This window comes from Anolis sagrei, chromosome 1 (assembly GCF_037176765.1).
Source record: "Anolis sagrei isolate rAnoSag1 chromosome 1, rAnoSag1.mat, whole genome shotgun sequence".
Classification (NCBI taxonomy): Eukaryota; Metazoa; Chordata; class Lepidosauria; order Squamata; family Dactyloidae; genus Anolis; species Anolis sagrei.
The window spans coordinates 279,129,313-279,153,788 of NC_090021.1; the positions used below are offsets into that span (position 1 = coordinate 279,129,313).

At 37.6% G+C, this 24,476-nt stretch overlaps 1 protein-coding gene across 4 annotated transcripts in view; it reads right to left on the reverse strand.

Annotated features, from left to right (window-relative positions):
- Positions 1-24,417, reverse strand: part of ARHGAP1 (Rho GTPase activating protein 1) — a 36,893-nt gene extending 12,476 nt beyond the window's left edge. Inside the window, exons 1-4 of one of the 4 annotated variants that reach the window (XM_060763716.2) lie at positions 24,284-24,417; positions 14,527-14,704; positions 13,559-13,651; positions 6,545-6,574 (exon numbers count right to left, since the gene is read on the reverse strand). In XM_060763716.2, the coding sequence (XP_060619699.1) occupies positions 6,545-6,574; positions 13,559-13,651; positions 14,527-14,659 (256 nt within the window). In that variant the 5' untranslated portion in view covers positions 14,660-14,704; positions 24,284-24,417. Of the gene's footprint in view, positions 1-6,544; positions 6,575-13,558; positions 13,652-14,526; positions 14,705-16,181; positions 16,347-24,039; positions 24,146-24,283 lie in introns of those variants that run through there. The other 3 variants (XM_060763725.2, XM_067462747.1, XM_060763735.2) reach the window with 3 other exon arrangements.
- Positions 24,418-24,476: the final 59 nt, after the last annotated feature.

Genomic DNA, 24,476 nt, shown 5'->3' on the forward strand with positions numbered 1-24,476 from the left:
GCAAAGAAAAATTATTCCCACACAGATGGCTAGATAATAAATTACTAATCTGTTTACAAGACACTGTTCTTGTCCACATTTCCCCTAATCCAACTGCAAATCGCTTGCTGTTTCAGTATTTGATATTCACCAAATGGAAAACAAAGCAAACAAATTCAGGAACTGCAGAGTAATGAACTGGTCTCAAGCATTATGGAGAAAAGCATATTGGATGTGGGGCAAAGGTACATCAAGCCAATAGCAAACTGGAGAATGACGCACAGAAATGTCCCACTGTGCTGCAACATACATGCTGTAAATAATCTTTAATTTTTTCCAGCTCCCTCAACCAGACAATTAAACTACCATATATACTCAAGTCTAATGCTCAACGTTTTGGCAAATTACATTGCCAAAATTGAGATGCACATCAGATTTGATGGTGCATAAACCCACCTGCGTGAAAAGGGTTGGAGGAACATGGAATCTTGGAGGCTGGACAGGGAGACATGGGGGCACGAAGAAGCTGTTCCCAGTGGTGGCGGCAGCCTCAGTGCTTCATGACACCCCAGAAGGAGGAGGATCGGAGGAGATATGCCCGGCTGCTGACCTAGTCGTTCCTGCCACTTAGGTGAGGATCCTACTTTCCAAGAGACCACTAAGTCCCCCTTGGTTTTGAAGACCTCATGAATGAGCCAGCTGAGAATTGTGCAAGGCTGGCAAGTTCATCAGCCTTGGCCTGATAGAGGTGTATGGCTTCTCAAATGGCCTCAGTCATACTGTCTGTCTCCCTGACATGCTGTGCCTGCACTGTTGGGTGCATCACATTTGAGCGCAAATCTGTTTTTCATAATGGGCACTTTCAAAACTGATTACATTTGATATTTATTATTATTTATTATTTATTTGCTTTATTTCTATACCGCATTTTTCAGCCCAAACAGGCGACTCAATGCGGTTTACATGGTACAAATTATCAAACAGTGTCAGTGCAATTAAAACATAACAATGCAACAAACAGGATCAACAACATCAATCCACAACAATTAACAAATCACAACAAGACAAGTCAACAAAACGAAACATAACGCCTCAGTGAAATCAGATCCGTTCTCATAGTCCTTGTGCCATTCCTATGTTCCATTTACCGTCTTCCTTTGATTGGTTGCACTGCTTAACCAAACGCTTGTTCATAAAGCCAGGTCTTAACCTTTCTCCGAAACGCCAGCAACGAAGGTGCCTGTCTGATGTCTGCCGGTAAGGCATTCCATAGCCGAGGGGCCGCCACTGAGAAGGCCCTGTCTCTCATCCCCGCCAAGCGCGATAATGATAACGCATTATACTCGAGTAAATACAGGTAATTTGTCTGCCATTAACACCACATGACTAGGTCTAGGAAAATTTGGGAAAATAAGAAACAAGAGAGACAATTTCTTTTTGAACTTATTTTATATTTTTGAATAATAAGAAGATGGAATGGAAGTCATTTTTTTTGTTTTTCTTTTTTTGTGTTTTTTGTAGAATTTTTTTTAGGGGTTATTTGGGATTTTAGTATACATTTTTGTTTCTTCTTTTTTCTCTTTTTTCTCTTTCTTTATTTCCTCACTTTCCTATACTTTATTGTTCTCACTCTTTCGTTGTAATCTATATAAAAATTAATAAAATTCTAATTAAAAAATAAATAAAAAAACACACCACATGACTAGGTCTAGGAAAATATAGCTCCTACCACGTAAGAGCTCAGATCCTTGAAGCAAGGAAAATCACTAATATAAAGCTTATGACCTCAGTAGAAGTCAGTGCTTATGGCTAGTAACAATAATGGTGACTTATCAGTAAAAGTCTCCAGAAACACTTGGACAGTTTAGGATGAAGTGAGTTATATTTTGGTAAGTAAAATAAAAATAAAGAAACAGAGATTGTACTTTCACTCTACTTGAATATCACTGGAGTGAATCAATCATTGGGCAACACAATTTTACAAAATAATTATTTTATGAGTATTTACAGTTTAGTCTAAGGGTTCACTTATAGTTACCTATTGTAAAGGCTTGTGACTACTTCTGGATTCCTCCTTGTAAATGCAAACCTATGGAATTCCTATACCAATGTCCCTTTCGGGTGGGTTCAAAGTTGTACATTCTGTAGAGGAAAGGCCGCATACAAGTTCTGATAGACTTTAGGGATATTGTATTGTCGAAGGCTTTCATGGCTGGAATCACTAGGTTCTTGTAGGTTTTTTCGGGCTATAGGGCCATGTTCTAGAGGCATTTCTCCTGACGTTTCGCCTGCATCTATGGCAAGCATCCTCAGAGGTAGTGAGGTCTGTTGGAAATAGGAAAATGGGTTTATATATCTGTGGAATGACTGGGGTGGGGCAAAGAGCTCTCTGCTGAAGCTAGGTGTGAATGTTTCAGCTGACCACCTTCATTAGCATTTGAAGGCCTGGCTGAGCCTGGGAAAATGTTCTGTTGAGAGGTGTTAAGATGTGCCTGGTTGTTTCCTCTCTGCTGTTTTGCTGTTGTAATTTTAGAGTTTTTTAATACTGGTAGCCAGATTTTGTTCATTTTCATGGTCTCTTCCTTTCTGTTGAAATTGTCCACATGCTTGTGGATTTCAGTGGCTTCTCTGTGTAGTCTGACATGGTGGTTGTTGGAGTGGTCCAGCATTTCTGTGTTCTCAAATAATATGCTGTGTCCAATAGGGATATTGTTGGACTCTTTGATCATCATAAGGGTATGCTGAAGAGTGATACAGTTTTCCTGCTATGAAGACAGAGGTGATTCATTACAAAGGCTATCTCCTTCAGTCAGGTTGACTGTGTTCCCCGCTTTACATTTGCAGACTAAGAAAGGAATATCATTAAAAAAATCTGAGGATTCTCTGATCCACCATAACTAACAGGGCAAGTGACAGAGAAAATCCTCTATCTAGAAACTTTTTTTGGTAACAAATCAGTCTTATTCATGGCTGATCAAGATATCTCTACACCACATTTTAACAAAAGGTAAAATATCTGAAGGCATCAAAGAATGCACCCTTCTTCATAATGACATATTTTCAATTCCCCACTACACCAGATGCTCATGCAGCATTCAACACTGAAACACAAACGTCCAATTGTTATTGGGCCATTGTTTGTTTTTAGTTCTAAAAAAATTCTGGATTTCTGTAAACTTTAGTCACAGGTTTAAGGAATTTTTATCTTATGAATGCTTTAGCTAGATAAAAACTGATATATGGAGAATTCAGGTTGCTATTATTTATTTATATCACACAACTCCCCACAAAGAGGCCAGAGTAGCTCAAAACTGAAATAAAATACAGTATAAGATGCCGACACCATGAAGATATATTTACAGATATAAAATAGAATACTAATAAACTATCAGCCAACATCAGCAACAGAACAAAGAAGTGCTCCACCTTCAAAAGTTGAAATCTTGCATATAAAAGCCTCCTTCACCTGATACTTTAATCCAAGATAAAATTCATTGCACATTTCAACGAAGCACTGCATCATGGTATACTCACATCCACTAGAAATGTATTCACTTTCCTTTGATTTCTTATGTTCTGCATTTTTTCACAGATCGAATTCATTGTTTTTTTTATGTTGAAATGAAAATGTTGAGGTTTTTTGCATATGTTATGGCTTTAAGTCATCTTTGATTAAATTCTCCATAGTAATAAACAGATAACTTCATTTGTACCCTCCAGATGCCACAAAGCTGAGAATAATACTCTGGATGAGTGATCATATATTAGTGTATATGATGCTGCTATCTTATGTATAAATTAAAAATAGTGCCACTTACACAAATTAAAGACAGTGGTAACAAACTACGCAAAATGTTTCATTCTTTATCAACTCCTATCTTAACTATGGTGAAATGCTTTCCTTTGCCCTTGTTCACTTTCCTCCTTCCATACCAGTCTCTATCTACCACATACATTGATCATATAATAATAAAAATGACTCAATCCACATGTTTACATCTATACTACATAAGTCAAGAGAACAATTAAGATAGGAGGGTCAGCAACACAGAAAAGCCATGAGCAGGGGGAGGGAAGGGTAATATACCATCCCATGAACAGATCTGAAGCATGCTAAAGGAGACGGGAATAGCGGAACAATATGGCAACTACCAGACAAAAAACTAGGTGAAAACAATGCAAGGGTCATCTGGAGTCACCATATACACCTACAGCCAGGTCACAAGACCAACATTCAACAGTTTATCCCATGGTTGCCCAAAACAAAGTACCTAAGCAAAAGACTTTCAGACAGCTTCCCAAGAATTAGAAAACCTTAAGAGCATATATGTCCATCCAGTGTATGCCCTACAGTAGATTGCAGATGCTTTTAGCAGTTCACTGAGGGTGTCATAACCCTGCAGATTATGCAATAATGTGGAGTTCCTTTTCCAACCTCACATCTCTTTCTAAGAAGTCAAAATACTTTTCAGTTTTGTTGAACTGCACAATATAACCATGGCCAGAAACTTACCAAGTTGTGTAACAGAAAGCTGCTGTAAAGAGTGTCAGAAAAGACTATGTTTTGATCAAGATATGAACCGCAGTACTTTAACTCTGCCAACCCCTACTTGTAACTAAGAAATAGAACAATGACTTTTGATATTGTGGCCCTGTCTTTCAATGTGAATTAATAAGATAAGACCAAGGAACAGAATCTAGAAACAGCCAGATCAATGCCTGTGGATTGTGTACAATTAGGATGCACCATCTGTAACTGTTTTCTGCAGATTTTTGCAGTTTGTTTTCAAAAAAATGAAAATCATGAGACATTAATGTACATGAATATCTCCTGCTCTAGAGTAGTACTCCTAAATAATATTCCAACTACTTAGCATGCGAACAATACTAAACAATTATCCAAATCCCTTTGTCTCAAATGACATGTCCATACATGAAAACTGGTGACTAACCCTTTAGTGAAGAACCAATGGCCACTGAACTGTAAAGTATCACATGCATTACAAAGTCTGTATGTTTAGGAGATGTGGCTGTGATATATCAGGCAGACCTGAAAGCTACTAAACAAAGTGCCTCGACAACAGTAGGCATGCTCTGAATCATGCCAGATGTCTAATTTGTATGAAATTTAAGGAGAAAACATTGTTTTAGCAGAAAGACAATATACCTAAAATGGTAGCGCAAAACTATTCAACTACTATAGAAATGTTCTGATAACATAAAAATATTCTACTTATAGATTTTCAGGCCACAAAATGGTACGATATGCAGTTAATACCACTAAGAGAATTCTTCCTATACAAGCTGTCTCTGTCTAGGAAAACCTGCACTTAAGTGCAGCTGAACTTTTTTTCCTGAGAATCGTTTGGTTAGCAAGCTTCTTATACCAGAAATTCTGTCCATCTCAAAGGAACTTTTGGAATAGATCTATGTGAATAAGGAATCACATTATTATGTATAAAAGGATCATTCCCGGAAGTATTTTAGAATATGAGACTCACTGTTCAATATGGAGGAGTGAATGCAAGGAACTACACATATTATTATTCTAGATTAGTCAAGAAAGTTGCCTTTCTCCTTTTTTTTTTTTTTTTGGTTGAAACACTACAGAGTAATAAGATTCACATTGGTGACAATGAAAATGAAGACTGAAATTATAAGCTTGATGACTTTGGCTTACTCTTGAGAAGTTCTAAATCTCTTTCTAGGTATTTACATTTCTCGAATTATAGAAAACATAATTAGGCTGTGGGCACAAACAATGATAGAAAATTCAAGAAGTCTCTTCTCTACTGATCTTCACCAAGCTTCCATAAGCATATTACTAATGTTCATGAGGAAGCTAAGAGATATCTACAGTTAAAGATGAAAAATGACACTAGCAAGCACTTGAAGGTTACATTTAGCCCACAGTTCCATCTGAATTAGCGACACAGTATTTTTTGAAAGAAGAGATGAAGAACAGAAGCCTTATATAATGGATTTAGAACAAACTTGGAAGACAATAGCGATCATCCACACTTGTATAGACTGTTTTACAAACAAAGCTCTCAGCCTACTGGCAGGATTAAGGTTGAAAGTCTTCCAGAAGATGTTTTAGTCAGTAAGCCCAAGTATGCTAGACAGGAATAACGTAAGCGCTGTTCTATCTTCCATAGCTTCAAATAATGATAAGAGAAATTCTACAAACTCTCAACACATTTTCCCTGTGGATAGTGAGCCCATCATCATCCAAGGAAAAAAGGAAGAAGCAGCAAAGTGAAGCCTGCAAGCTGAAATCCACTTAGACCTCCACCAGAGATTTTCCAAAAACCATACCCATTTGGGAAAGTAATATGAAGCAGTACAAGCTAGACGTTTGTACTACTGACTAAAGGATAAGCAAGCATAACTGCAATCTACATGACAGAATGCATAATAAGTACAACTTTAAGATTCTGGGACGCAGTCTGCAGCTTTGCAGAATTTGGGCTCCCCTGAGATAACCCAGCCACAGGCCACAGTCATGCTAAAGGATGCCATGATCTTAAGCGCTGATGATAAGAGCACCAGGTACACCACCTACCTGCCTGTGCCCCAGGAAGTGCACCCTGCCCTGAAGGAATAGAAACAGAGTTATATTGAAGTCCTTTAACCGGAACAAATCTAAGGAGTGCGCTGAATAGTCTGGACAGAAAGATCTACAATCAATAAAGCACACACATTTACTCTCAAATCCTTAGCTTCCAGCAACTACTATTATAAAAAAAATAGCTGGTCGTTAGTTGGAGAAATCTGTCTAGACTCTGCTACTATCTCAGTAACCCACTTTTCCCACACTAGAAAGAAACAGTATACATCTGTCTGACAAGTGAAGGAGAACCTTTAAGTGACTGGAGACATTTAAATAATGGAATTTCAAGAAATCAATAAAGTGGTCCTGAAATCCAGGGCAGCTTTCATCCAGACTTCACTCATAAAAGAAAACATGGAAACATAAGCTTGGACTCAGATGTTGCAGTGTTAATTATATAACTCAGCAGCATTCGTCAACAAAAAAGGATGCTCTAGTGAAAGCATTTAACAAAGAATCCATCATAATTTCAATTCCTCGCTCATATAGAAACTCAGAAGAACAAGAAGTAAACTCAGTTTGTTGGCCTTTACATGCAAAGACACACCTCAAACATTTGTAAGCAAATTTTGTATGGAAAATCCAACACCAAACATGCAGTAACATCAAAATAACTTTGCTAAACTGATTTTTCAATCAATTTCTTTCTCAGGACATAAACTTGGACTGGGAACATTATCACTGAGAGTCTTAGGGACATTCTAGATCTTCAAAGTCTTATTAACTGAAGTATGTCAGTATATTCGCATTAAGTAAGTAAAATAAATTTTAAGATCTGGAAGGAAATCCTATGACAAAAACACAAAAGGCTATAACCATTCCTGCTACATATTCATCATATATCTCAGAAGATTGCAGCCATAAATAGCTTCCAGAGTGGAGAGGACAAACAGTTTAATCACCTGGGAAATAAATGCAGCGGAAGTCTATCCTGAGACAGAAGGTCACAAGAAAGCACAAGTTTAGCTCCTTTGCCCTTTTAGCTTTCATGAGAAGAAAAAAAATCTGACAAAGTCACAATCAGGAAATCCATCATTTCATATGTCATTCAAACCATTTTTCTCAAGCTGCAAATCAGCTATTTTTATTGTGTTGCTGGTACTCCTGTCACACAAATTGTTCGTTGCTATTAGGCATTAACAAGTATTAGTTAACTTTTTGACTAACACTTAAAAGAAATATGTTACAGTTTACTTTTTACAGTAGAAACTGCTGCCAATTAATGAGTGTGAAAAGAGTTTTGAAGGCAGAAATCTGAAACCAGAAAAAAGGACTGTTTCTAACAAAACATTTAAAACATAAGTGAGTGCAATTTTTTCTACACAAGCATTGACTCTTCGCAAACAAAATAACATAACATTTTCAGAAGTATAAAAGGGGCAACACAACTTACTACATTCAATTGTACTAAATCAAGAATCTAACCAAGATAATATATATTTAGCCAAAATATATGTATTTAACTAATGTTCCCAAAGCATGTCATATATACTCAGGATTTAGACCTAATGGAATAGGAATACTAATGGCTGAATGCTAAACTAATCATATAGTCTAACTAGTGCTCATTTATAATGCTTTTAAATGCTCATTAATAAAGGTTCCCTTGGTTGATCCAAATATCAATCTAACAACTTATTCTGGAAGTTAAGTAGAGTTGGATCTAGTTCATCTTGAAATGAAAAAGCACTAAGTATCTCTAGTCAAAGCTAGGAAAAGACAGTGTGAGACAAGACAGAACAACACTCCGTCTTGATATAAATGCACCAAATATTATGGTGCCAACAAAACAAAAAAGGGGGGAGTAGGAAGAAGATAGCACTCGAATTTTCCTTGGAGAGCTCTGCTCCTAGAAATGGTTCCAGAGGTAATCACCAGTGTGAGTGGGGAGCCCCACCACTGAAAATGTCACCCCAAATAAAGGAATAACAAGGAATCCTCCACACAAACCCAAAGGAGACCATTACATTGGTGAATGTTATAATCTAGTACAACACTGCTTGAGCTCTGCAAGTGCAGCATTTTTCCGAATGAAGCAGTGTTTGAGGATTGGGACATTTCTAGGAAAACCAAGATGCTTGTTTATAAAACTAGTGTCCTCCCAACCCTGTTATATGCCTGAAAAACATGGACCATCTATAGACGTCACACACAACTCCTGCAAAACTCTTGGGAAGACAGAAAGACAAATGTCAGCATGCTGGAAGAAGCAAAGACTACCACCACTGAAGCAATGATCCTCCACCATCAACATTGCTGGACTGGCCATGTTGTCCGAATGCCCCATCTCTGTCTCCCACAGCAGTTACTATACTCCCAACTCAAGAATGGAAAACGGAATGTTGGTGGGCAGGAAAAGATATTTAAAGATGGGCTTAAATTGTGGCATAGACACCGAGAACTGGGAAGCCCTGGCCCCTGAGCATTCTAACTGGAGGTCAGCTGTGACCAATAGTGCTGTGAAATTCAAAAAGCAACACATGAAGGATGAAAGGGAGAAACATATCAAGAGAAAGGCGCATCAAGGCAACCCCTGTCAGGACTGCCTTCCACCTGGAAATCGATGTCCTCACTGTGGAAGAACATGCAGATCAATAATAGGTCTCCACAGTCACTTACAGACCCTCCTCCGAGACATTACACTCGGAAGTCAATCATACTCAGACAGGAGTAATCGATGATGATCATCATGTAGCAATCATATGCATAAAAGGATTTCTAAATATTTGAGAGAAAACTACCATCCAATGGACAAGTAAAATTTTAAAATTTAAAAAGCTTTTAAAAATGTCAACAAGAGTTACCAGAACCACAGAGACCAAGACAGCCAATGAAGTAAAGAGATCCATCAGTGAGCACATCACTGAAACGGCAACTTCCATAGAAGTTTCACTCAAAAGATGGATGAATCAAAATAGATCAGGAAAGGCAAGAGAGGGAGCCAAAATAAGAACTAAGATAAGAGATATGACAGGATATCAAAAGAGAAGAGGTGATTAAGCAAACAGATTAAGGACAATTAGTGCAAGAAGTAAAGATGATAAATGAGAAGGTGGGGAAACTGAAATTGAAAGCTGGGACAATGTATAAAGAGAAACAACAACAACTGAATAATTTTGCCTTTCTTGACCTGAAGGGTAAAGAATATTCTCTACAGTTTAGACTGATACTGGACTACCCAGAAGAAAATATAAGAACAAAGATGACTGAAAGCTTACTGATTTTTTTTAGAAAAAGAGAAGGGTTAAATAAATGATATGGCAAACTAGTAGGGCCACTGATTGGATAGTGAAGATGATTTGATGACACACTGTGACAGGAGAGTCATCTGATTAGAGGACCAAAGGTGGATTACAAATGTTTTTTTCTGGAATATGAAAGGAGATAATGCTCCGCAGAAGATGATTTTTTTTATTATTATCCAAGAAAATTGAATCTTATATACTGTAATTTGTCTTGAAGACATGTTCATTAGAAAGACATAAGCCATTTGACACATAAAAAGTTTGCTTCAGCAGACGGCAGGAACAGGTTTTGTACATCAATCCTATTTTGGGTCCAAGATTAGTAGTCTGATGAGAAAGGTTAGTATTTGGATATTCAAATCAATTTACAAGGGTTTAAAATTCTGGATGTGAGTATATGCTTCATGTGAAGACTGGTTGTTTTTTCACAAATCTTAAGAGATAAATTCTAAGAAATTTATGTTTTTTAGGGTTTAGAATTCCTCTATATATCCCTTGAAAAAGACAGTACTTCTGACAACTGTTTTATATAAAGATTTAAGTCAGACAAAAGAAATCATGGTTTTCAATTGACAAAGTTTGAATTTGGAACGCAAACATTTACAAGAAATAAAATGTTTAAGCTTTTGGTAAAATTTAAAATAGAAGACAAAGAAGTGAAGGATTGTATGATAAAATGGGCTAGATAGTTTTCATATAATATACAGGTGAATCAGTGGGAAAGGAGGTGTTTGAAAGGTTTACCCATTTCCTTTGTGTTATGATTTAAAAGAGAACTTTAAGAGAAATGGTCTAACATCAAATGTATGTTGGAAAAGCGTTAAGCAAAAAAGGCCTTTTAACATGGTGGACGTGTAAAAACTCCCCCAAAATTTTGATCGTTTCACTACACTATACTCTAAAATATACCCAGTGCAGTTTAACAATCTATATTACATGATCCACAATAGAAAGAAAATCAACATACAAAAAAAAAAAAAACAGGAAAGAAATCTAAGTTAGCAACAGTAACACTGGACATTAGAATACATTAGAGAATTCTTTATACCTCACAATATATGAACTCCAGATCCAGGAAAAAAGTCAATGAAACTTTTTCAAATATTCTTTCAAATTACTATCATCTTGAGAGGTCAGCAACAAAACTACTATTATACATTTGAATACACTGGATACCACAGAATGTCTTTTATGTTGACCCATCTAATCATTCAACACCGACAATATTTGGTAGATGAAATTATTTTAATGTCTATTCATCAGCTCAGAGAATGGAAAGAAATCTCCATTATGTTTGTATGAACAATCACTGTATGGACAATCAACATACTTCCCATTCTAGGCCCCTCTTAGTATAACAATAAATTCAAACTACATACAGAGGTACTTAACAGATACTTTACTCCATAAGACATGAATTATTTCTTGGACTATCCCAAGGAGTCAATAGGTTTATTGAAAAAAAATCAACTCTAGAAAATTTAGTATCTCTAGGAGTCAGTAAATGAATAAATAAATATTGCGACCATGGAAGACAGAGCACAATTCCAGGTAGATTGGTGTAACCATTGACACTAATTACTTTATCTAGCTATGTCCTCTCAATTTTCTCTCTCCTCTGCTTATCATATCTGGAACTAAGACTTTTTTTCTATTTCTGATGAAGAAGACCTGCCAATATGTGTTAGGAGCAAGCATTTTTACAGGCAAAATGTATTGCTGCACTACCAGATATAATGCTCAGTGGAGGGGCTGAAACAATGTATTAAAACACAGGTCTTCATTTATGCCTGTAATTCTATCATCACATTTTCAGCAATCAATATATTGCATTGCTGTTTTTGTTTTAACCAAGTTTGCCTATATATATCATACAGTATTACTTAATTTGGGAATGTACTAAAAGCATCCAGATAAGACAAAGCAAAAATGCTAGCTGTGCAGTTCATTATTAATGAAAGAGCAAAGGGTTTAATTCTTTTCCTTGGAAATCTATTTATCTGACATTCATACCCATGGCATCACTTCTTATTCCAATATGGTGCCCAGAAAAACTGCCTCTAGCTGTCTGAGTGAGAAGACACAAAAAGTGATTGATTTGTTAATAGAATTAAGATGATCAGTTAATTCTATAAAATTAGATTCTGATTCCCAATTAAGGAGGTATTTTCACTTTTTAAAATGAAAACAAATTGTGCTATTTATTCTAACAAAATCAATTCTGTGCAAATTTCAATTGTTCTTTCCAATAGTCTTTTGTAGTTTCTTTGGGAATAAGTTTTCATACGTGTTCAAAATTGAAAGAAACACAATCCGTTCTTCCCCGATACATTAGAAATACAGAAGTACAATTATGTATATGGTTATTTTTTGGGGGGCTGGGGGGGGGGGAGTATTTTCAAATCACTGATGTAGAATCCATGGACACAACGGGCTGACTCAAAAACACTATCTTTCTAGACAAATAAATTCTGTAAATGAATTTTCAGTGTCAGGTTAATTTATTCCCAGACAATTATCTAAAATTGCATTCTGAACTACAAGTTTAAAGACTATACAGCAATTAGGATTTCCATTTAGAAATTATACGTTATTATCTTGAGAAGCAGAAACAGATTATAGGATTTCTATGAATGTACAAAGTTGGGGGGGGGGGGGTCAAACACAGGTATTCCAGAAAATGGAATTTATTTGAATACGTGATCTGGGCCACAAAATCAATAACTTCTAGGATTGTGATCCAGACTCAGAGAGAAAAAAATCCTCAGAAACAAAATAATAAATAGGACTTGATTGTGATCCTAGAATCAATATACCTTGCAAGCTTGTCAAATTTCTTGGAAAACACTTCATTTCAGTATTTTTAATTTTTCAAAATAACTGGAATTTGACATGATGCTCTTCTGATTAACAGTATATGTGCTTCTTTACTAAATTTTTATCCCTATGCTTTCCTATATTTTATTCTGAAAAGAAACCAGAGTATATTTTATTCTTGTAACAATGAAGCTGCGAAACAATACTTGTTTGCATTACTTGTGAGCAGGTATTCAAACTCTGGTCTCTTTAATTAAAGTCTACAATTAACAACATATACAGTAGACTTTAAGCTAACTAGTACTCATGGGGATTGGTAGATGCCAGATAAATTTAGTTTCTGGTTGCTTGAGAGTTACTGTTAAAACAGGGTTAACTAATACTGTACCATACCATAAACTCTGTATTGACTTGATTTGATATTAATAATGAAATACAATAATCAATGGCAAATAAAGACAAACAACTTAATGTAGCATGGTTTTACTATTTGTATTACAAACACAGTTTTTAAATTTACATTATTATTTATTTCATTGTTTGCTGGTTGCTTGAGAGTTCTAGTTATTGTTTGAGTTCTGGTTAACTGAAAGGTTTCTGTACTTGCAAAAAAAGTAAATCAAATTTTAAAACAACTTGGAAGTTTGGAGAAACTAATTCAAGGCATTTCCAAATAACAATATCAGATATAAGTATATTATGTACCCCCTCAATCACAGCTTTTTTACTTATTACAATTTTACTTTTTCCACCAGAGTCCAATAACTATCTAGACAGAAACACTAAAATGAGGACCAAGCTATTGTTTGGCTACCCCCATTTGATCTTTTTCTATTCTGAGTTGCATTCCATGTTAAAATGATATATTTATTAGAAAGTAAAAAGGGTTAAAAGAAATCATTACCTGCTACTTCCACAATCTGGTGCCTAGCAATGTCATAGTATGGATCATCCCACCGCAAGTGAGTGACAGAGTCAGGTGAGCTTTTTGTATCATCTACATAAAGAAAGACAAAAATATTGTTAACATAAAAATCTCTAAACAAATGAAGGAACACAGAGACATACACAAAAGATCAGATGAGTTATGAATGCTGAAGGAAAATGGAAACATAACATTTGTTTTGTTAAGCGTTTGAGATTTCTGAATAAACAAGTGCATGCATGAATGCAACCATGCAAGTTCAATTGTGTAATGACATTATCTGTAAAAAGAAGGGTCTAACATCCTCCATCACAAAATTCCTAAGTCATAAATCAGAAAGAGTAACATAAAATATACCCAGATTCCTATACTGTGCTGTTAAACACATCTCTTAACAGAAGAGCAAGCAGGACTTCGTACAACATCTTTAAAAAGTTCAAGATAAGGTCTGCAATACATTGATGCCTTTGAAATAAGACAGAGCCCCATTCAAATTTGAACACCATGGTTTAGGAGTGATATTGACAAGCTAGAATTTGTCCAAAGGAAGTGACCAAACGGTCTGGAAGTGAAGCCCTACAAAGAGCAGCATAAGGCGCTGGGTACGTTTAGCTTGCAGAAGAGAACATTAAGAGGTGGCATAACAGCCATGTTTAAATGTATGAAAAGATGCAAACTGAAGATTTTACAAGTTTGTTTTCTGCTGCTCCAGAGACTTGGAGACAGGAGCAATTTATTCAAACTACAGGAAAAGAGGTTCCACCTGGGTATTAGAACAATCCTCCTCACAGTAAGAGCTGTTCAACGGTGGAATATGCTGTGTGGTGGAGTCTTCTTCTCTGGAGATTTTTAAACAGAGACTGGGCGGCCCTTGTGGTCTCTTCCAGCTCTATGTTTTTGTGGTTCTATTTCTTCCACCTTGCTTAGTCAGTAGCAAAAATTCTCACCTGATTTTGGAAAAACTGGAACTTCATCTGGTGGCCAGTTGTTATCATCTAGGGAGGCCAGTTTGAGCTGATTAAGAGATTCAGCTGTATCTTCCAAACTCAAATCCTCTTGTAGATCAGGGTATTGTTCCATGGCTGTCAAGTTTTGACTGCTTAACCACAAAACCTGAAAAGAAAGCTGAAGAAATCCACAAATAAGCAACCTAACAATTTAAGTGTTACCCACAACCCTTATTCTGTATATTGCCCCATATGTCCTGCCCATCATTCCCTTCCTTCGTCTCTCAGTTGAGAAAGGGCTGGAGACAAAAAAAAAGTTTTCACAGAGGAATATTCCAATTCATCTCCCGTTGGTGCAGTTGCAGTCCATTTGTAGCATTTACACCAAAATGACAGGAAAAGGCAACAGATTTAGTGCTCTTCCCTGGCAGAGATACAAAATCAAATCCATCAATCAACTTGCCCAGTTAAGCTATATTCTAGAAGCATTCCCAGATATCACTAACCCCACAGATTGCCCAGGAAAAACCCAACAGTACTCCCATAATTATTATTTGTAACATGAGAAATAGAATCCTCCAAACAACTTCCTGGTATAGCAAGCAGGCAGCATACTGAAGCAACACCCTACATTACAGGAAGACCATACGATGAAAGAGAGACATAAAAGATCCAATATTCTTAAATAATTGACATTCCCATAAGATTGATAACTGTTTCTGTATTCCAGATAGTCACTTAATACACTCATCAATATAGTTAACACCATAGGATATAATATTACTAATGTTCACAAATGACCATATACTTAAAGTAAATGGAGAGATTAGTCTGCCAAGACATGAAAATAATTTTAATTACAAAACTACAAGAAACAAGGAGACTTCAGAAACCAGCCTAGGCAAAACAGTTTCTCTCAAGTAACATGATAGAAAGACACAATGGCTGTGAATAGATCCAAGGCTACATTTCATATTCCTGTGTGTGCCTCCCCTAGGACAAAGGCAAACAACAAAAACAAAGCATAGACTTACTTCTAATGCTATGAACTGAGTTTTAAAATAGTTTCAACAGTTTTGTTGAAACCATTTAATATGTTTTAGTCTATTTAAAATATTTTACATGTTCTAAAAATCTAAACTTTGTAGTATTGATTTTGCCCGTAGGTCACCTTGAAATCTGTCCATACAGTGCAGGACACAAATACTGTACAGGTATACCCCAATTAACAAAGCAGATGTGTTTCTAAGCATTACTTCTTTAACAACTAGTCAATGACAAAATAAAGTGGAAAGCAAAAGTACAGATTCCTGTACCAAAAGAAAGAACAGCAATTCAATATTTTTCATGAATTTCTTTGTCTGAAGCTAACAATAAGTACAAGTGAAATGGAACAGCAAGCATAACTTTTTAAAAAACAAAGTAAAGTTTCTGGGTACAGTTTAAAAGATTTTCCCAAATGGTATCCAGGGGTTATTTTTCTTTTACAAGCCTCCACTTTTCTTATAATTTTCATTTTAGTGGCCAAACATATAGATCTGTACTTATAAAGTATTCTTGGGATAGCTGCTAAGCCAGGCTGTTTTCTCCTTCTCTCTTTTTTATTTGCAGTTTATGCATGTTCACTAAGGGATTTCAGATCACCTGTTATGTACCTCACTTGTAGTAGGCAAGCACACATGTCTACAGTAGAATTGCTAAATTGGAATGACATTTTCTCCCAGCTCAAACATCCCTGCATTGTAACTGATGCAAATCAACACCAGTCCTTCTTCACCATCCTTCCAACGCGAATGCTGCAAAAGTTCCAGCTAGTCAGTCTAAAGAGAAAGGAAATAGGGCTTTACAGGCATAACAATATTTTGTTTTAAAAAAGGAGCTTCTTTCTTGGTGGCTTTGTTAACTGAGGTATGCTTTAATTAAATCAACAAATAAATATATGGAATTGAAAGTTGAAGCTTGTCAAACATTGCCCCTGGATTCCTATTTACATTTATTAAGAGGCTATTCCCAGGCTTTTACCCAAAATGTTACTGAATTTTGGGTACTGGCCAAACTGAGTGTCAAAGGGAGCTGTGATCTGTACAAGAGCTCCTCAATTTTTTTCAACGCTTACATACAGACTCTCATTGTCCTTACTCTCCAGATGGCTCTAAGCTTTTCACATTGCATTCCTGTAACCTCACAAATGAAGACATATATGGGCAGACAATGTTCAAGCCTGGAAAATCCAAAGTCTAACAACGATCTTCTCCCAAAAGACTGGAGGACTTGCCTGACCTCAGTCAGGGCAAAGATTGGTACATTTTCCTCTTCTTAATTATTAGCTAATGCTGTAAGAACGCTTATATTGCAGCTAGACATCTGCCCTTAGCAACATACTTCAGTTTCTATGGAAACCTTAACCAGAAGTTGCAATGACTCACTTGCTTTAAAATAACTCTAGCAGCATAGAGTGCCCTCACAGTTATCCCTGGTATCAGAACATGTCCTCTACAGCAGGGCTTCATTAATTTTTTCCACTTGCTACACCTTTCCACCTGAGATTTTTTAAAGTGATACCGAGTATATAGGTATATAAAATAGGTATTTAAATCAAACATTTATTTATAATAAATCAGCAAAACTTCCTAAATAGGCTGATTTTCCTTTTTGTGGAGTACTGTACAGCTGAAACATTTTCTGCAGACTCCACTGTAAATACTGCACATATTGCTAACAGATTTGTGTAAATCGGTGACAATCCAAAATCTTTTACTGCTGCCAAATTTTTCATGACCCTAACACTGCGCTAAAGGGACCCATTTTGGAGTCAAAACCCACAATTTAGGAAGCAATGCTCTATAGGATCATCTATTAAAAGGATGCCTTCTTTCTGCATTCCATGCCAAGAAAGAATTGTCAAACTACCAAATGGGAGAAAATTGAGAATTTACTAGACAAATGGGCACAACCCACATGGCATTGGGCTATACACAATCATGGAGGCATTAGAATACGTATGTCTGTCACACTGCTAAATTGATCATAACAACTCAAACACTATAAGTAAAAATTAATTCAACCACAAAAATACTAATTTTCAGTAGAAGTAGCTCATATTTCAATAGAGAAAATGTAAACTGTTTACTTTAAGCCTTCCGTTTACATCTGGTCTTTGTTAGAAGACAGACAAAATCAAAACGCGTTTTTAAGTTCTCCTTTTTTCCCCCTTAGCCATGAAACATCCACATTTAAATTTGCAATGGGGGAAACTAATTGGTCAGGACTCTCAGGGATCTATTTTGGAATCAATGTTTTTTGCTTCGTGCATAATCTATCTAGAATAAGGATTTAGTCAAAGGACAAACTTTTCTGAAGTGATATATAGTGATATATAGTGAAATGTAAAGATACAAGGGGTGAGACAAGGATTATGCAGTGTGAGATTAATGCCACTGCCTCATGAGAAAAGCACGCCCTTGCTTTTTCTTCATATCACCAGCAACTGCACTGATTCAACAATGTAGTAACAACCAGGTTGTTTTGAGCTTCTGGGGTTATGATAACTGCCAAATATTCTCAATGCAGTGTTAGATGTTGTAGATAAACACAATGATTAATGAAGTATGGACCACCGTAGGAAAAAAAACCAGAAAAGTTAAGCCAAGGTAGTCTTTGTCATAGTTCCCCTTCCCCCACCAGTTGCCAACCAAAGTCAAACAACAGCCACTCCCAAGCAAAGCCATCTGTTCAGTGCCCAGACCTGGGTCAGGTGACAGGCCTAGAAAAATAGCATAACTTCCCTGCCAGAATGCAAATTTGCTACTCTGAGCATGCCAAAGCCTTCCAAAGGTTCAGCAGATACGGTATGTCTGGAGATATTGCGATAAATCTATTCACTGGTGTGGGGAAGAATATCACATTTATAATGCAGTATGCCACACATTACTAAGGGTACTCCAGGACTTTAGATTACATTCATTTCTTGCAAGTTCAATGGGCATGAGATAATTCTTAAAGGATGGTATGCTTCTGGTATGGTCTTTTATATCAGATAAGCTTTTGTTGAAGATCCAGACTAAATGTGCCAAACAGCTGCTGGGCAGCAGGACCAGTATTGGGGGATGAGATTGGCAAAGGAATTCTCAGACACCAAAACTTCATTAGTATTGCACAAATCCCATTTTGAAGATTTTACCACTATGATGAAGCAATCTAAAATGAAATAAGACACAATGCCAGAAGGTGCAACTCTCAGGTAGGATGGCACTCAATGATCTTCTGGGATACAGCAGAGGACAATTATGAGAAGCACCATGGCTAATGATGAACTTGGTCTCAGATTGAAAGAATGTTCAGTTGTTGCGCTCAGAGGCAAAAGGAAATTCCAAAGCTGCACAACATGTATTATAGGGACATGGAAGGTGAATAACACAGATCAGTAAATAGTAGCACAAGAAATGCAATGTATAAACACTGCAATACTTGAGGTGAGTGAACAAAAATAGAAAGGAATAGGACATTTTGAGTCAGGTAATTACTATAATGCAAGGTCTGACCAAATCATGTCAATACAATTTCAGGGAAAATACATGAAAGAATATCTAAGTTTGTGCTCCAATTACAGAGGCAGAAGAAGAAAAAATACAGCTGGAATCTAGTAGGAAATTGATCACAAACCAAAACATCAGAGGCAACTAGAATGCAAAAGTAAGAAACAGAGCAGAATCAAAGATTACAGGAAAACCTGGCCTAGGGTCAAGAAATGAAGCAAAAGACAAAATGAACGCAATATCAACAGCTTGTTCATCACAAACATATTCCTCAAGCAATTCAAGAAGTGATTGTATACACAGACATTACATCATGACCAAAATAGAAATCAAATATATATAACAGGAAGCTAGAGGTACAAAAACAAGACCAGAAACTTATTACAGCACAAACCATGAACTGCTAATATAAAAAATTAAAGTAAAGCTAAAGAAGAAAACATCATGCCAAAAATACCAGCTAAATAACATGCCTGAACAATTTAAAGATAATGTGAAAATAGATTTGCAGTTTTAAGCTTAATTGTCCAGGAGCCGGAACAACTCTGTAATGAAGATAGGGACACTGTCAGAGAGGAATATAAAAATACATTGTTTGTAGTTTTGTTTTTTTTTAAAAGCGCAACCTCAGCTTTAAGCAGTCAATCAAGTCAGATCCACGAATACAACTAACAACCTGTGTGCAGGGACAAAGAGAAATACAGTAATAATCATGCAAAGAAATCAAAAGTGACCATACCAACAAAAGAAAAAGAGGCCTCATTCACAATATCTAGAAATCAAAATAAATAGTGTGGTTTTATATGAGCAGCAAGGCAATACATCATATGACCAAGTAAGTATAGAAACAGTACACAAAAGAACCATAGAAAAGAGAAGAAAGAACCACACTAAGATGAACCTTCAGTTTTAGAAAGTGAAATGGAAGCTGCACTCAAAGCACTTGGGAGAAATAAATCATCAGAAACAGAGATCATACCAATAGAGCTGATTCAGGCTAGAGACAGAATATACTGTAGTTCTAATTAAAATTTATCAACCAATACAGAAAATGAAAGAATGGTCCATAGATTGGAAACACTCGATATATATCGCAATTCCCAAAAAAGGGTACACCAGAGATTTCTGTGCATATTTATTTATTTATCATGTCAGGGGCAACCAGACAATTGTATTACATTTCTAACAGAACAAAACAAACAAACAGACAGACAAAACACAAAATTTGCAAGCTTGGTAGTTGATTAAATGTCCTTTGACCAGTATCTGGCCACTTGGAGTGCCTCTGGTGTTGCTGCAAGAAGGTCCTCCATTGTGCATGTAGCAGGGCTCAAGTTGCATTGCAGCAGGTGGTCAGTGGCTTGCTCTTCACCACACTCGTATGTCGTGGATTCCACTTTGTAGCCCCATTTCTTGAGATTGGTTCTGCATCTCATGGTGCCAGAGTGCAGTCTGTTCAACGCCTTCCAAGTCACCCACCCAGTCTTCTGTGTGCCCGGGGGGGGGGGGGGGGTCTCTTATTTGGGATCAGCCACTGGTTGAGGTTCTGGGTTTGAGCCTGCCACTTTTGGACTCTCACTTGCTGAGGTGTTCCAGCGAGTGTCTCTGTAGATCTTAGAAAACCATTTCTTGATTCAAGTCGTTGACGTGCTGGCTGATACCCAAACAAGGGATGAGCTGGAGATGTCACTCCCTTGGTCCTTTAACTATTGGCTGCTACTTCCCGGCAGATGTCAAGTGGTGCAATGGGATGAGCTGGAGGGATGAGCTGGAGATGTCACTCCCTTGGTCCTTTAACTATTGGCTGCTACTTCCCGGCAGATGTCAAGTGGTGATAAACAGTGTAATTTCTCCAGTGGTGTAGGCGCAGACACCCCGTGATAATGCGGCATGTCTCATTAAGAGCCACATCTACTGTTTTAGCATGGTGAGATGTGTTCCACACTGGGCATGCATACTCAGCAGCAGAGTAGCATAGCATACACCAGAGATTTCTGTGCATTAATCCACTGCATTAACCACAGGTCCATGCAAGCAAACTGATGCTCAAAATTCTCCAACAAAAATCTTTATCATATAGGGACCAAGAAATGCCAGATGTTCAAACTGGGTCATGTTTCAAAAATAATGGAGTGTACCAAGGTACACAAAAATAAACCTATTATTTCTAGATTACAGAAAAGTCTTTGATTCTATAGATCATGAAAATTATGGATGGCTCTTAAAGAAATGTGTGTGCAACTTGATTTGTCCTTATGCATAACCTATACTTAAGACAAGAGGGTACTTTTAGCACAGAATAGATAGAAATGGAATGGGTTCCAATTAGCAAGGCTGCATTTTATCACTCTGTTTTACTTGTATGCTGAACATATAATATGTAAATCAGGATTAGACTTAGAAGAAGAAGGCATGAAAATTGGAGAAAGGAAAACCAATTTATAGTAATATCATACTAATAAAAGAAATTTGCAAAGACATGGAACATTTACTTTACTGAAGAAAGTCAAAGAAGAAGGTACAAAGGCAGGTTTCCAGTTGGACATTAAGAAAACAAAAATAATGACTTTAAGATCTACTTAAAAGTTAAGTCAATGAAGAAAACACTAGAATAGTTCAAGATTTTTCATAACTTAGTTCAGACATTAATCAAAATGTAAATTGTTGTCAATAAATCAGAAGAAAATTAGGATTAGAAGGGCAGCTATGAAGGGATTAGAGAAGTGTCAAATATATCACTGAACAATAAAGTTAGGATTGTCTATGCCATCCTACTCCCTATTTGTTTGTATGCATATGAAAGCTGGACAGTGAAGAAAGCAGACAGGAAGAAAATTAAGCCATCTAAAATGTTGTAGGAGAGTTCTATGAATGGCTGAAAATACAAATAAATGGGTTCTAAAACAAATCAAACCTGACCTCCCCCCTAAAGGCCAAGGTGAGTAAACTGAGACTATTGTACTTTGGATATATCATGGAAGACATGACTCACTAGAAAATACAATAATGCTTGGTAAAGTGGAGGGCAATAAGAAAAGAAGAAGACTGCATTCTAGACTCAATGAAGGAAGCTATCACTTTATTGGTGACAGGTGACAAAGCTATCTCATTCATGGAGTCTCCTTAAGTCGAAGCTAACTTTATAGCAATTAACAACAACTTGCCACAGAAGCAATGCAGAACAGCCCTAATCAGATTAATAACAGTTAATAAAAGAGAATACTATTTAAGATGGCCAAATTGATATAGGTCAACTAGCACTAAGATGCATGTTAGGATTACACAGTTCAAACTCCTCTCACTTCAGAAAGTGAGTAAAAAAGAAAGCATTATGTGAGGAAGTTGCTGTCACTCTCATTGATATAAAAACTTTGTACTTCCCTTCTTAGCAAGTCATGCCATTCAGCTCTGTTCATGCTTACTCAGAAATAAAACCCACATTGTTCAAAGACAGGTTTGTTTATTTTTACATAAAGGTGCACAAGATTAATGTTTTAGAGACATGGAACTGGATCGGAGAATAACTTAGTTCATGAGGAAACAGCTTCTCATCCAAGAAAGCTATACAGAAAATGGGGTGGGGGGAAGTGACATGTGTATGAGGAGAAGGGAGGAAAGGAAAAAAGAGAAAAAGAATGGAAAGCAAGGGAGAAGTAAGAAAGAAAAATGAGGGGAGGAAGGATGAGAGGGGAAAGGTATTGGGGAGGGAAGGAAGAAGGAACAAAGAAAGTGAGGGAAGAAAGAAAAAAGGAAGAGGAAACGAAGGAAGGAAGGAAGGAAGGAAGGAAGGAAGGAAAGAAGAAAGAAAGGTATGTGGTTGAATACAAAGGAAGAAAGAAGGAAAAGAGAGAGGAAGAAGGTGTATGAGGGACAGATAGGGAGGAAGGAAAGAAAAAAGTCACAAAGGAAATGCAAACCTGGGCAATGGCTGGGATACAGGCCTGTAGCGAGGGGGTGGTTTTAGGGGTTCAACCCCCCCCCCAAATGTTTCAGATTTTTTTAAAAAAACCTGTTTTACTCATGAATTTTAATTGGTTAACCAAATCCCCATGCTAAGTCTATGAGATGCAAAAAATTAAGAGTCCCTCCAGAATTGTAAGCACTATCTCAAGGAAATATTGACAATTTATTCACACTGTCATTACTTGCAGCAATAGCCGATGTAGTGAAGCAACCAAGTTGGGGGTGTGTGTATTGAATGCTCTCATTAAGGAGGCCAGACTTGGTGGAGGTGGTTGACAGGGGTGGAGCTGCAGGCTATTGAAGGTTGCTCTGCCCCCTGCTTCAGCGTGAGCTAGGAGGCAGGTTTCAACCCCCCTGAAATTTTCAACCCTCCCCGAAATTTTCACACACCCCCCCCCCGAAATTGTCAAACCCCCCCCCCCCCAAATTGTCAACCCTCCCCGAAATTTTCTGGCTACGGCCCTGCTGGGATATAAGTGGATATTGCATAAAATTACTTTCTGGCTATGTATACAAGGCATATATGAAGCATTAATGAATTTCAGGGCCCTTCCACACAGAATATCAAGGCAGAAAATCCCACAATATCTGCTTCGAACTGAGTTATTTCAGTCCACACTGCTATATATTCCAGTGCAAAGCAGAAAATCAAGGAAGAAAATCCCACATGATCGGCTTTGAATTGGGTTATCTGAGTCCACACGGAGATAATGTGGGATTTTCTGCCTTGATATTCTGGGATATAGGGCCGTGTGGAAGGGCCCCCAGTCCACACTGCCATATATTCCAGTTCAAAGCAGATCACGTGGGATTTTATACAGCTGTGTGGAAGGGGCCTCAGACTTGGTTCCCAGGCCTCAGATATCTCATTATGTACATATATGTAAATAGAGGAGTTCCAAAAACTGGGGAGGAAATCCGAAAGACTTCTGGTCCCTTCGGATAAGGGGCATTCAACCTGTACAAGAGTGAGGCCTACAGACAGCAGCCTCTGTCTTAATACAGTAACACTCACGGATACAGAGGGAAGAGAAAAGCCCTTCGGCCCTTTCTGGGCAGCGCCAGACCCTCCGCCGAAGCCGGACCCAAAAGAGAACTACGTAACGACCTGTTTGCAGCGCGCGCGCGCGCGCCCCCTCCCGCGCATGCGCCCTCGCGACGCCTTCCCTCCGCAAACGGGGGGCACGCGCCCCGGGCCAGGCACGAAGCACAGGCTCCCCTCCTGGGAAGGAAGGAAGGAAGGGAGAGGGGGCGCTTACCTCAGATCCCTGTCATTTATCTCAGGGGGAGGAAACCAACCGGGCCCCTTCGGCCACGCAGACACCACGCAGAAGCACAGAGCGGCCGCCAACTCCCACAGACACTCCTTTCGCTCGCCACCAGCCGCTCCCGCCTGTCAAACTCTTTCGCAAACATCCGCTTCTGAACCGGAAAACGAGCCGGTCGCCATAG